At 43.0% G+C, this 15,397-nt stretch overlaps 1 protein-coding gene across 1 annotated transcript in view; it reads left to right on the forward strand.

Moving 5' to 3' along the window:
- LOC122928254 (ankyrin repeat and KH domain-containing protein 1-like) overlaps positions 1 to 15,397 on the forward strand; it is a 259,680-nt gene that overhangs the window by 145,334 nt on the left and 98,949 nt on the right. The window contains exons 17-18 of the mRNA XM_044280911.1: positions 6,089 to 6,228; positions 12,812 to 12,923. Coding sequence (XP_044136846.1) covers positions 6,089 to 6,228; positions 12,812 to 12,923 — 252 coding nt within the window. The remainder of the gene's footprint in view (positions 1 to 6,088; positions 6,229 to 12,811; positions 12,924 to 15,397) is intronic.

Raw genomic sequence — 15,397 nt, forward strand, 5'->3', positions numbered from 1 at the left:
GATCTTCTCCAAGAAGCTGTTCTTTGTAAGTGGGCCCGCATTGATCTTCTTACATCTAAACAGTGAAATTTTTCTTCCTGCACATTTTTGGGGGAGGCACAAAAGGAAGGAAGAATTATTTCCTGATTTTTTTTTTTTTTTTTTTATTTTTTTTTTTTTTTTTTATTTATTTTTTTATGGAACGGAGCTACCACTTTTGGTAAAAAGGATGGGTCCAATTTTAATACGACCCGATCATCCAAAATCTTTAAGAATTGTTACCTGATGGAGAGGGCCTGAATTTCTCCTATTCTGCGTGTTGTGGTTATCTCTAGAAGAAAGATTGTTTTAAGAGAAAGCAACTTGTCTGATAACTGCTCAATTAGTTCAAAGGGGCAATTACATAGACCTTCTAAAACTATATTTAGGTCCCAAGGTGGTACTGTCTGCCTAATAGTGGGTCTCATTCTGGAAATAGATTTAATAAATCTCCTAATCCACCTGTGGTCTGATAAAGAGGTGTCTAAAAAAAACAACCCAAGGCTGAAATTTGGACCTTAAGAGTACTGGGTTTTAGGCCCAAATTGAACCCAGTCTGTAAAAAGCCCAGAATGCAGCCTATAGATGGGACTGAGATCTCTGGATGTGAATCTGACAGCCATGTGGTAAATTTCTTCCATATTTTTAAATATATGGCCGAGGTTACGGGCTTGCGGCTTTGTTGTAAGGTTGAATTTACCTTATCTGACAGACCCTTTCTTTTTAGGCTCTGCCTTTCAGGATCCAAGCTGTTAACCTCAGCTTCTCGAGGTTCGGATGTTCCAGGGGCCCCTGCAAGAAAAGGTCCTTCCTTCCCGGAAGAGTTATTGGATCCCTTATAAGCAATTCCTTCAACAGAGGGAACCAGGCTCTCTTCGGCCAGGCAGGAGCTATAAGAATAAGGGTCATTGAGCATGTTCTTAGCTTCTTCAGGACCAATGGGATCAGGGGAAATGGAAGAAAGGCGTACGCCATGTCAGTCCTGGGACAAGGCGTCTACACCTAGCGGTTTGTCTCTCGGATTTAGAGAGAGAAAAATAATTCAACTGGGTGTTCTTTCTTGATGCAAATAGGTCTACTTGTGGGAACCCCCACTGGTGGCAGATCTGTAGAATGACTTCCCGGTTTAGGGACCATTTGCCTGAGTAGAGACTGTGTCTGCTTAGGAAGTCTGCAGTGGAGTTTTCTGCTCCTCTTAGGTGAACTGCAGTTACTGAGAGAACTTCCTTCTCTGCCCAGCAAAATATTTGGTTTGTCAAAGCCTGTAGATGAGGGTTTCTGGGTCCCCCCCCCCCCCCCCAACATTTTAGGTAACAAACAGTTGTCACATTGTCCAACAGGATTCTGATATGGTGATTGGAGAGTATGTGCTCTGCCTTCTTCAGAGGATCTGCGACTGTCCAGGTTGGAACATCTGCCCTGAAAGTAATGATCTTTCAGATGGGCTCCCCACTGGCTTGCGTCCGTGGTAATGACTATGGACGGTGAAGGATTCCAGGCGACTCCTTTCCTTAAATTTTCTGGGTTGGTCCACCAGGATAGAGAAACTAGGCTCTGCCTTGATAGCACTATATTTGAGTTCAAGGAATGATGATCCCTGTCCCATATCGCCAGGACTGCGTTCTGTAAGATCCTGGAATGGAACTGAGCCCACGGAACCACCGAGATACAGGATGTCATTAGGCCCAGAACCTGCATAGCCTCCCTCAGTGTATGGACCCTTTTTTTTTATTTTTTTTTTATAAAGGTTTCTATCTCTTTTTTTCCCTCATCTTTTTTCGCTTTATCCTTGGAAGAAAGGAATATTGTTTCTCTGAATCTAAGAGAACCCCCAGGAACTGTTTCCTGGTACTTGGTTCTAGGTCCGATTTGGCGTAATTTATTATCCAGACCAGATCCTTGAAAAGGGCGATGGTCTGTTGGACACTGCTTTCTAGACTCTGCCTCGTCTCTGCAATAAGAAGGAAATCGTCCGCGTACGGAATAATTCTTATTTGCTGCTGCCTTAGGTATGCCACCACTTCTGTGATTACCTTTGTGAAAATGCGAGGTGCCGAGGATATCCCAAAGGGGAGACACTGGAACTGGTAGCGAAGAATTCAAATGGAACATGGTGTCAAAAAAACAGTCCAGCAAAATCTGCCTTCCAAAAACCGTATGGCATTCCTTTCCTTCTGCACCCTGCCGTGTGCCCGTACAGCAGTTTACAACCACATATTGGGTGTTTCTGTAAACTACAGAATCGGGGCCATAAATATTTACTTTGTTTGGCTGTTAACCTTTGCTTTGTAACTGGAAAAAATAAAACTAAAATGGAAAATCTGCCAAAAAAGTGAAATTTTTAAATTGTATCTATTTTCCAATAATTCTTGTGGAACACCTTAACGCTGGGTTCAGACCTGAGCGTTCTGAAACGAGCGCTCTGTATGCGCGATTGTACGGGCGTTTACAATCGCGCATACAGAGACAGGGGTGCACACATTGTCGCGCGTTCCCGAATATCTATGTGCGGGAACGTGCGACAAACGCCCAAAAAAAGCTCAAGCACTTGTTTGAGCGTCGGGCGTTTTACAGCGCGATCGTACGCGCTGTAAAACGCCCAGGTGAGAACCATTCCCATAGGGAATCATTGGTTCTTGCCTGTTGTGCGTTTTACAGCGCGTAGGAACGCGCTGTAAAACGCTCAGGTGTGAACCCAGCGTAAGGGTTAACTACATTTGTAGAAATCCGTTTTGAATACCTCGAGGGGTGTAGTTTCTTAGATGGGGTCACTTTTATGGACTTTATACTCTAGGGGTGCATCAGGGGGGCTTCAAATGGGACATGGTGTCAAAAAAAAAAAAGTCCAGCAAATTTTGAAATTGTATCCATTTTCCATTCATTCTTGTGGAACACCTAAAGGGTTAATGACGTTTGTAAAATCAGTTTTGAATACCTTGAGGGGTGTCGTTTCTAGAATGGGGTGGTTTCTATTATGTAAGCCTCACAAAGTGATTTCAGACCTGAACAGGTCCTTTAAAAAGTTTTTTGAAAATTTCTGAGAAATTTCAAGATTTACTTCTAAACTTCTAAGCCTTGTAATGTCCCCCAAAAAAAGTAATTCCCAAAATGATCCTTACATGAAGTAGACATATAGGAAATGTAAAGTAATAACAATTTTTGTAGGTATTAATATGTATTATAGAAGTAGAGAAATTGAAACTTAATAAATAAAAATGAATTCTTTTGACTTCATTTTACCAGTGTCATGAAGTACAATATGTGACGAAAAATCCACCTCCGAATGGCCTGGATAAGTCAAAGCGTTTTAAAGTTATCAGCACTTAAAGTGACACTGTTCAGATTTGCAAAAAATGGCCTGGTCCTTAAGGTGAAATAATGCTGTGTCCTAAAGGGGTTAACAGTGACCTCCCCTTTAAGCAGTAAAGGAAAAAATGGCTGGGTTGTTATGGAAACCTGTAGTAAAACTGTGTTTATAGCAATTGGGATTTGAGGAGAAAGACTTGCAGGCTTGTATGGGGGGGGGGGGGATTATGGGAATATCTCGGGAACGGTACGGCCTAGAGAGCTGAGACCTGGTCCAAAACCTTCCCGGACACCTGATGTACCTGTGTGCCAAATTTGTTGAAAATCGGTTATAGTGGAGGTTGGGAATTGCACCCAGTTCAACACGTCTGACTGTGCTGCTGCAATATTTGTGAGCGGTATTATGTCAGGACTGGGGATTTCACAAGGCCTCCCAGCTGCTATGACAACCGCTTGGCACCCAGCAACCAAGTTGCAGAGGGTGTCGATTAATGGACAGGTAGAGCCCCCTTCTGTCTGACAGCTCAGATGCTGCAGTTATTGGCCAAGGCATCTGAGGGGTTAAGTGACCAGGATCTGATTCATCTCCGATAACTGTCAGTAGCACAAAACTGCAATGGTGCCGGCTCAACTCTTCAGTGTGCTCTATACACCCCTTTCGGCATTATGACTCACATGTACATGTTGTTCAGGAGTTTAAGTGGACCTGTCAGCTTGTCAGTTTAAGTAACTACTTCCATTCCCGTGTAATAACAATTCTTTAGCATCTTTTCTAATGTCATACCTTGCCATATAGAAGTTAAGAAAAGATTACCAGCAGTTTTTCATTAAAGTTTCAGAAGGGTGTCCCTGCACAGTCTGACACTAGTAGCACTTATAGGATAGTGCACACTGTTTAGGGACACACCTCCAACTAGTAACGCCCATCTGGACCCTCATTACTAAGTGCTAGTAATGCATTCATAACTTCTAACAGGAATAATAAACAGTCAGAAACACAGACTCCCATAAGAATAGATGTTCCATAGTACATAACATGGTAACATAGTACATAAGGCCGAAAAAAGACATTTGTCCATCCAGTTTGGCCTGTTATCCTGCAAGTTGATCCAGAGGAAGGCAAAAAAAAAACTGTGAGGTAGAAGCCAATTTTCCTCACTTTAGGGGAATAAAAATTCCCTCCTGACTCCAATCAGAATAAATCCCTGGATCAACAATCTCTCTCTAGTATCTATATCCTGTAATATTACGCTCCAGAAATACGTCCAGGCCCCTCTTGAATTCCTTTATTGTACTCACCATCACCACCTCCTCCGGCAGAGTTCCATAGTCTCACCACTGCTCTTACCGTAAAGAATCCTCTTCTATGTTTGTGTACAAACCTTCTTTCCTCCAGACGCAGAGGATGTCCCCTCGTCACAGTCACAGTCCTGGGAATGAATAGATGATGGGATAGATCTCTGTACTGTCCCCTGATATATTTATACATATTAATTAGATCTCCTCTCAGTCGTCTTTTTTCTAAAGTGAATAACCCTAATTTTGATAATCTTTCAGGGTACTGTAGTTGCCCGATTCCAGTTATTACTTTAGTTGCCCTCCTCTGGACCCTCTCCAGCTCTGCTATGTCTGCCTTGTTTACAGGAACCCAGAACTGTACACAGTACTCCATGTGTGGTCTGACTAATGATTTGTAAAGTGGTAGGACTATGTTCTCATCACGGGCATCTATGCCCCTTTTGATGCAACCCGTTATCTTATTGGCCTTGGCAGCAGCTGCCTGACACTGTTTTTTTGCAGCTTAGTTTGCTGTTTATTAAAATTCCTAGATCTTTTTCCATGTCAGTGTTAGCGAGTGTTTTACCATTTAGTATGTACGGGTGACTTGCATTATTCCTTCCCATGTGCATAACCTTACATTTGTCGGTGTTAAACCTCATCTGCCACTTATCTGCCCAAGCCTCCAATCTATCCAGATCCTCTGTAGTAGTATACTGTCCTCTGTAGTATATATACAGTATACTGTCCTCTGTAGTGTGTGTGTATATATATATATATATATATATATATATATATATATATATATATATATTATACTGTCCTCTTCAGTGTTAATTACTTTACACAGTTTAGTGTCATCTGTGAAAATTGATATTTTACTATGCAAGCCTTCTACAAGATCATTAATAAATATATTGAAGAGAATAGGGCCCAATACTGACCCCTGAGGTACCCCACTAGTGACAGTGACCCAATCTGAGTATGTACCATTAATAACCACCCTCTGTTTTCTATCACTGAGCCAGTTACTTACCCACATACAGATGTTTTCTCCCAGTCCGAGCATTCTCATTTTATATACTAACCTTTATGTGGTACAGTGTCAAATGCTTTGGAGAAGTCCAGATACACGACCTCTATTGATTCGCCGCTGTCAAGTCTAGAACTTACCTCCTCATAGAAACTGATTAAATTAGTTTGACATGACCAATCCCTCATAAAGCCATGCTGATATGGCGTTATTTACTTATTTCTATTGAGATGCTGTAAAATAGCATCTCTCAGAAAACCTTCAAACAGTTTACCCACAACAGATGTTAAACTTACCGGCCTACCGGCCCAGAATTATTGTTTAAAGGGTAACTTAAGTAGTTACTAAAACGGACATGTGAGGGGAGGTTAGAAGTCCTCTTTAAATGTTTGTCTATATGTTGTACCATGTATCATGTTTGCATGGATTTATGTGTTCCTTTTTTCTATTTAGGTGTATCTGGCAAAATACCTTCGGTGACTGGTGGTGACTTGGCTACAACAATTTCTTCATCAGTTCTACAGTCTGCTTCAGGAAGTCGAGATGAAGAACCTTTGCTACCAGGCTTTGCGCCAGTAAATATTGATGCACATGTAAGTTAAAAACAAAATGTATTAAATTGTGACTCATTTCGGGTATTTTTTTCAGAATAAGCTGCCTTGTGGGTATACATGAGAAATAACACTATCTGGTCATTATATGACTTATGTCCTTGCATTTGTAGAAGTATTTCTGTTGGCAATCTGTTAGCATTTCTAACTTCTTTCTAATCTGTTGGGTGATGAGCAGCTGGGTACCATGTCTGCTCATACACTACACATGGAGAAACCGGATTTGCTTAAGGGCTCAAGCACCTGCAAACAGCACGTCCGCAATATGCGTCCACAGGCCGTGTGCTCAGCGCATCACGGATGTGGACCCGTTCACTTGAATAGGTCCGCAATCCTGAAGTTCGGTGCGGAACGGAGGCACGGATCCCCATGGAAGCACTACTGTGTTCTTCCATGGGGATTATCTCCATGCCTCCACAACGCAAAAAAATAGAACATGTTCATTGAAGTTTAATAGGTCTGGATCCGTCTGCGGAATCCACACTGATGTTGCCTGTGCATTGTGGCCCACAAATTGCTGTACTGGTACCCAGAGGATTTTCTGCTCTGTGCTGCAGAAGCCAAAGGTGGTCTTTCCTTTTTGAACCTTGCAGTGTACCCAAAGAGCAGTTTACATCCATTTGTGTAATTTCAGTACCCAGTAGAACCTGCCTAACAACTTAAATGGTGTGGTGTGTCAGATGGCACAAGGTGGGTGCAACTTATTGGGGACTGAAATGCCATATTTGGGAAAACCATTTTCTTTTTGCAAAGTTCCTTTCACAAAATGATCACTCCATTCCTCAATAAATACCTTTAAATGCGGTGTAGTTTCCAATAAAGGGTCACTTCTCAAGGGATCCTTTTTATTTAATTCCAGAGGCTCTAGAGTTGTCAGCACAAGAAGCGAAAATTACAACATTGGGCCTCAAATGCTTATGGTGCTCATTTACTTCTGAGCCCTGGTGTATGTCCAGGCTAAAGATTAGGGTCACATGTAGGGTGTTTGTAAAACCAGGTAACGCACCATAATAAGAAGAGGGCTTGCTTTTCACACTGGCATATGCTGGGCACAACATAGTAGGTACTGAATTGACATATCTGTGTAAAAACTGCAATGCACATCTACTATGAATTACTAGTACATCCCTTGGTAAATTTAGTGATTTTTAAAATAGGTTCACTTCCATGTTTTTTTTTAAATTTAACTTTAGAGCCTCAGCGATGTATAAATTATTGTGCACTTTCACCTCTAAACCCTTCCAACAAAATCTGTCCTCTAAAAGCCTCTCTCTCACACACACACACACACACACACACACACACACACACACACACACACACACACACACACACACACACACACACACACACACACACACACACACACACACATTTTTTTAAGTTATGGCTATTGGAATGTGGGAGGTAAAAAATGTGATATGAAAATGTGCCCGGTCCTTAATGAGTTAAAAAAAATAGTTTTGGGAAATGTTAATAAAAAATGTTAAAAGTTGCGTTTAAAATTTTATATATTCATATATAAATTCATATTTATATTATCATGGCCGTAAATGTTGGCACCCCTGGAACTTTTTTAAGTAAATGAAGTATTTCTCACAGAAACGTATTGCAGTAACACATTTTGCTATACACCTGTTTATTCCTTTTGTGTGTATTGGAACAAAGCCAAAAAAGGGAGGAAAAAAAGCAAATTGGACATAATGTCACACCAAACTCCAAAAATGGTCTGGACAAAATTATTAGCACCCTTTCAAAATTGTGGATAAATAAGATTTTCTCGCCCATATTCATTGAGGGACACAAACCGTGGGCATAGCCATGTCCTCTAGGAGGCGTTGACACTAGTAAAAGCTAGTAGTTTTTTTTTCTAGTGTCCATAGGAGGCAAGACCTCCCTGCTCTGCAGGGAAGATGCTGAAGATTTTTTTGTAGTTTTTTTTCTCTCTTCTTTTAGGTGGGAAATGGTGTTGAGCGAACTTGTGATTAAAGTTCGTCGTCTAAAGTTTGGGTTATCGAAGTATCTCGCTATGGATTCTAAATTCCGTTATGGTCCGTGGTAGCGGAATCCATAACGGGATACTTTGATAACCTGAACTTTAGACGCCGAACTTAAAACACAAGTTCGCTCAACACTAGTGGGTAACAGTGGACGCCTCACCTCCCTGTTCTCCTGGGGGGAGCGTGCCAGCATTGGTCCTCTACGCTGCCTCCTCCCCCCACAAGAAGACAAGGTGGACCAGGGCAGCCTCGGTCCCCTGCATCCCGACAGCCAAAGGGTCACCTAAGTCCGCCAAAGAGAAGACCCTCCCACCTTACCAGACTCCTGCCACTCCGGTGCAAGCTTATGGGCCCACTTAGGGAGGGAGATGAGGAGGAAGATAAGGTGAGTATACGGGACTAGGTGAGTATGTTAACCCTCTCCCTCCCTCCCTATTTGGCAAAGCATCAGGCTCTCTGCTTCCCCCTCCCTCCCCACGATAACTTCGATCTGGTGCAAATTCTTCACGCCTTATTCTCTCCCCATCCCCCCGGCAGCCCGCAGAGCCACGCCCGGGGATTTTTAAGGCAGTTAACCCTTCCTGGCCAACCATCTCTTGAGGCTGGCGCAGGATTATGCCTATCTGCAAGGCAATGGGTTTAATGCTGCTGATTTAACCCCTTCCTTCCTCTTGTCACCTGAGGCTGGGCATCCCAGTTTAAAAAAAAATAAAGTCCATAAAAAAATTCTGGTCCTGCCCCCCTCAGGCCTCATCGCCGCAGGACCGTGGACTGTGTCAGACTGGGCCCATATCCTAGCACGGACAGATGAGGACCTCTCAGTTCCCAATCCACCCTCCGGGGTCTCTTGATTTGTATTCTCCACCTGCGTAATCCAATGGTGGACCTCTGGACCTTTCCGATCACCCTCCGGGGTCTTTGGTGTGATGAAGCACTACCTGCGCAATCCACAGGTGGACCTCTTGACCTTTCCAATCACCCTCCTGGGTAGTTTGGTTGATAAAACACTTCCTGCAAAATCCACTGATGGACCTATGGACCTTTCAAATCACCCTCCAGGGTCGTTTGGCTGATATTCTCCACCTGCACAATCTAATGGTGGACCTCTGGACCTTCCCAATCACCCTCCGGGGTCGTTTCGTTGATAAGCACTGCCTGCACACTCCAATGGTGGCTCTCCAGACTTCTCAATCTCCCTCCGGGGTCGTTTGGTTGATAAAGCACCGCCTGCACAATCCGGTGAGTAGACCTCTAGAAGTTCCCATTCCACCCCTGGGTAGTTTGGTTGATAACTCCCACCGGCGAGCCTGCGACTGCCATGGGCAAGATTCTGAGAGGTAAGACTACACACAGCGGGCCAGAGCAGGATATATTCCTCCACACCCCCCACCCTTCCTCCCTAGGGTCACGCTCAGACGCACCCTCCCTCCCTGGAGAGGTCCGGTCCGAAGAGGGAGGATCAGTGGTTTGGTCTCTGCCGTGATTCCGGTGAGAATTTCCAAGATGGCGTCGGAGGTAGACAGCAGTACTTGTCGTATGAATTACCCCCTTCCTTACGCGGAGTATTTGCACTACTACTGGATGCAGTACTCTCTTGGATATTACCTCCCTCCATTGGGGTCAACCGCACTTTTTCAGTGCCGGCAGTAGGCGTTTCCGCTTTTAGTAGGTGGAGGAACTGCAATTCCACTGGGTACAGTACTTACTGTATGCATTAGCCTCTTTCATAGGTGGCGCTATGGCATTGTCCCTGGTTCAGTGTTTACTGTATGTCTTACCCCCTTGTGTAGGTGGAATATTGATACGGGACTCTCCATATGCCTTGCCCTTTCCGTAAAGAGGCGTATTCTCTCTACTTGGATTCAGTTCCTGCTAGAGGCATTACTGCATTGCCATCCTTCATAGTGGAGTACTTGCACTACGACTGAGTGCAGTGCTTGCCGTCAGCATTACCCCCTTTCTTGGTGGGATAATTGCAACATTGCCCCTTCCACAAGTGATCCACTACCGTGGGGACTGAGTACACATCTTGGATGTTGCACTTCAACTATTCAACTATGCCACGGCTTTAGGTTCCTTAACTTCTTCTACAAATGGAGCGTAGCGAGTATCGTTACACGCTGGTGCCCTGTACTATTCTTCTAATGGTATTTCGGTGCCGCCAGTGGATACTGTGGCTGTTTCCACGTTGTGTCCTTTTCCTTCGGTGTTGGTTTGGGGCAGGAATATGACAACCTCTCTCCTCAGGAGGTTGCCCAGCGTCACTCATGTGTCCTAGCGTCCCCCATCTCCATGGTCCTCCACTGTTCCAATATGTGTCTTCAACAATGTGTAGTGCATACACAATGGCTTGTAATATTGTGATTACGTTCCAGTAAGTAGAGTGTTAAACGGACTCTATTTTCCACCATTCCTGATGTGGAAGTGGTTGTGCTGGCACTCTGGTTTAGCGTTGCAGCCTGTTCTCCTCTGCTGGTGCGGATTTTACACTGGTACTAGCGTTTGCAGTCGCTGCAGTGGGGCATTCCCTTCAGGTAGGGGTTCTACCCTGACGCTGGCTTGGCGGTTGTTCCTGTTAAACGCCCTTCCCAGGTGGAGTGTTTAAGGTTGGCTCTCCTTCCCTGGGGCAGTAAAATACCATGGCTTCTACTGGATTCCTCTACTCTTCCCCTCAGTTTGTGCTGGCGGGCAGACTGCGTCTCCTATGGAGAGGTGTCATGCTTATTGATGGTTATAGGAAGCGACTGATTTCAGTTTTATATTGGGGTGTTGGGGGGGTGCACTGCGCCACCGATGTTTATTATATTGGGGAAGGCGCACTGCTCCACCAATGTTTATTATACTGGGGTGTATATAATGTTTATTATATTGACCTTCTACTATGCATTCTGTATTAAAGAATGCTATTATTTTCCCTTATAACCATGCTATAAGGGAAAATAATACAGTGAATAGACTGTCACCTAGCAACCATGCGTGAAAATCGCACCGCATCCGCACTTGCTTGCGGATGTTTGCGATTTTCACGCAGCCCCATTAACTTCTATGGGGCCTGCGTTGCGTGAAAAACGCACAACATAGAGCATGCTGCGGTTTTCACGCAACGCACAAGTGATGTGTGAAAATCACCGCTCATGTGCACAGCCCCATAGAAGTGAATGGGTCCGGATTTAGTGCGGGTGCATTCTGGTATTTTGAATGCCAGATCTGGCACTAATACATTCCTATGGGGAAAAATGCTGGATCCGGCATTCAGGCAAATCTTCAGTTTTTTTTCGCCGGAGATAAAACTGTAGCATGCTGCGGTTTTATCTTTTGCCTGATCAGTCAAAATGACTGAACTGAAGACATCCTGATGCATCCTGAACAGGCTTGCTCTCCATTCAGAATGCATGGGGATATGCCTGATAAGTTCTTTTCTGGTATAGAGCCCCTAGGACGGAACTCTATGCCGGAAAAGAAAAACCCTAGTGTGAAAGTACCCTAAAATATTAAGTTTAAATCCTTTCCCAATTTTACATTAAAAAAATATTTAAACAATAAATAAACATATTACATAGCGCTGTCCAAACTATTAAATTATAAAAAAAAATATCTCCTATGCGGTGAGCATTCGCCATTTTTTAGTCACCTTGTCACCCCAAAAAATAGGATAGGACTGTTCTATTATGGGCCCAATGCAGCTTTTTTAGGTGATTTTTTTTTTTTTTCCCCGCGCGGTATTGTGTATCGCAATACTTTTTTATGGTGACGAAAGCAAATCAAAATTTTGGTATCAAAACAACCCTACACCAATCTGATCGGCGCAGCGTTGTCACAATACCAAAATTTTGATTTGGTTTTAATTTGGCGACTAAAAATTTGATTTGGCGACTACATTTTTCAGTTCAGGAGCCAATGGCTACTAGGTTTTTTTTTTTTTTTTTTGTCTGGAGCACTGCCATACGTTTTGTTTGCTTTCTGCATGCTAGCTTTATGGATGTGAACCTGCGACTGAGTTTGCTTTGTCTAAATTTTCTTGCAATATAGCTAGATATAATATTCCCCATATGTCTTAGATAGAGATAGAGAGATATAGAGAGATATAGAGAGATATAGAGAGATATAGAGAGATATAGAGAGATATAGAGAGATATAGAGAGATATAGAGAGATATAGAGAGATATAGAGAGATATAGAGAGATATAGAGAGATATAGAGAGATATAGAGAGATATAGAGAGATATAGAGAGATATAGAGAGATATAGAGAGATATAGAGATATATATCTCTGTCTTAGAGAAATAAAAATTCAATTTAGAAAATAGTGAATTTTTCCAAATTCTCCGTAAAAAATTTTTTTTTAAATAAAGGCAAGTTATCTTGACTCAAATTCATCACTAACTTGAAAACAGGCTCAGAATTGGTTGAATAAAAGTATTCCAAAGTTATTACCGCATAAATTGACACATCAGATTTGCTAAATTTGACCACGTCAGGAAGTTACAAAATGTCTTTGTCCTGAAAGGGTTAATCTACTGTCCCTTGGGTTTAAATGTTAAGGTTTTCTATTTGCTTTTCTGTAGACTGAAAGCAATCATGACACTGCATTAACACTTGGCTGTGCTGGTGGCCATGAGGAGCTTGTATCTGTGCTGATAACTCGTTGTGCGAATATTGAACACAGGGACAAGAAAGGTGAGTGTGAAGGTTTATTTACCTGTGCATGAGTTTTACTACCAATTGCCTGTTTATCTTTGCAGTTATTACAAGTGACTCACATGCTTAGCAATCCTGTTTGAACTCTAAAAACTACACTGAATTGTGTGTAATTATTATTACTATTAAAGGAGTTAAAGGATAACTGTCATATATAATTTTTTTTAGTTTATTTCAGCTAGCCATGTATACCTGAGTTAGTCTGTCAATGATTGCTAAAAGATCTGTAATTACCTTATAATAACAGCTTTCATTAATGTCCTCTGTCCCTTTCCACTGCTCTCTTAACCACCTCCGGACCGCCTAACGCAGATCTGCAGTCCGGAGGTGGCAGCTGTGCGCTCAACGACGCATATACGCGTCATCTCGCGAGACGCGACATTTCCTGTGAACGTGCGCACACAGGCGCGCGCGTTCACAGGAACGGAAGGTAAGAGAGTGGATCTCCAGCCTGCCAGCGGCGATCGTTCGCTGGCAGGCTGGAGATGTGATTTATTTTTTTTTAACCCCTAACAGGTATATTAGACACTGTTTTGATAACAGCGTCTAATATACCTGCTACCTGGTCCTCTGGTGGTCCCTTTTGTTTGGATCGACCACCAGAGGACACAGGTAGCTGTGTAAAGTAGAACCAAACAACACTACACTACACCCCCCCCGTCATTATTAACCCCTTATGAACCCCTGATCACTTCATATACACTCCTTGATCACCCCCCTGTCATTGATCACCCCCCTGTAAGGCTCCATTCAGACATTTTTTTGGGCCCAAGTTAGCAGAATTTATTTATTTATTTTTTTCTTACTAAGGTCCCTTTCACACGAGCGTGATTTCCGCGCGGGTGCAATGCGTGACGTGAACGCATAGCACCCGCACTGAATCCTGACCCATTCATTTCAATTGGTCTGTGTACATGAGCGTTGTTTTTCACGTATCAGTTCCGTGTTGCGTGAAAATCGCAGCATGTTCTATATTCTGCGTTTTTCACGCAGACCTGGCCCCATAGAAGTGAATGGGGCTGCGTGAAAAACGCATTGCATCCGCAAGCAAGTGCGGGTGCGATGCGTTTTTCACTGATGGTTGTTAAGAGATGTTGTTTGTAAACATTCAGTTTTTTATCACGCGCATTGCACCTGCGCGGAAAAAACTGAACAACTAAACGCAATAGCAGACAAAACGGACTGAACTTGCTTGCAAAATAGTGCGAGTTTCACTGAACGCACCCTGAACGCATCCGGCCCCAATCCGCAACGCCCGTGTGAAACCAGCCTAAGTCTCATATTTCACTTGTGTCAAAAAAAAAAAAAAATCTCACATGAACTCACCATACCCCTCAGGGAATCCAAATGCGTAAAATTTTTTAGACATTTATATTCCAGACTTCTCACTCTTTAGGGCCCCTAAAATGCCAGGGCAGTATAAATACCCCACATGTGACCCCATTTCGGAAAGAAGACACCCCAAGGTATTCCGTGAGGGGCATATTGAGTCCATGAAAGATTGAAATTTTTGTCCCAAGTTAGCGGAAAGGGAGACTTTGTGAGAAAATACAAAAAAAAATAATTTCCGTTAACTTGTGCAAAAAAAATAAAAAATTCTAGGAACTCGCCATGCCCCTCACGGAATACCTTGGGGTATCTTCTTTCCAAAATGGGGTCACATGTGGGGTATTTATACTGCCCTGGCATTTTAGGGGCCCGAAAGCGTGAGAAGAAGTCTGGGATCCAAATGTCTAAAAATGCCCTCCTCAAAGGAATTTGGGCCGCTTTGCGCATCTAGGCTGCAAAAGTGTCACACATGTGGTATCGCCGTACTCGGGAGAAGTTGGGGAATGTGTTTTGGGGTGTCATTTTACATATACCCATGCTGGGTGAGATAAATATCTTGGTCAAATGCCAACTTTGTATAAAAAAAAATGGGAAAAGTTGTCTCTTGCCAAGATATTTCTCTCACCCAGCATGGGTATATGTAAAATGACACCCCAAAATACATTCCCCAACTTCTCCTAAGTACGGTGATACCAGATGTGACACTTTTTTGCCGCCTAGGTGGGCAAAGGGGCACACATTCCAAAGAGCACCTTTAGGATTTCACAGGTCATTTTTTACAGATTTTTATTTCAAACTACTTTGCACACATTAGGGCCCCTAGAATGCCAGGGCAGTATAACTACCCCACAAGTGACCCCATTTTAGAAAGAAGACACCCCAAGGTATTCCGTGAGGGGCATGGCGAGTTCCTAGAATTATTATTTTTTGTCACAAGTTAGCGGAAAATGATGATTTTATTTTTTATATTTTTTTCTAACATTCATATTCCACTAACTTGTGACAAAAAATTAAAAATTCTAGGAACTCGCCATGCCCCTCACGGAATTCCTTGGGGTGTCTTCTTTCCAAAATGGGGTCACTTGTGGGGTAGTTATACTGCCCTGGCAATTTAGGGGCCCTAA

Source organism: Bufo gargarizans, chromosome 2, assembly GCF_014858855.1.
Source record: "Bufo gargarizans isolate SCDJY-AF-19 chromosome 2, ASM1485885v1, whole genome shotgun sequence".
Classification (NCBI taxonomy): Eukaryota; Metazoa; Chordata; class Amphibia; order Anura; family Bufonidae; genus Bufo; species Bufo gargarizans.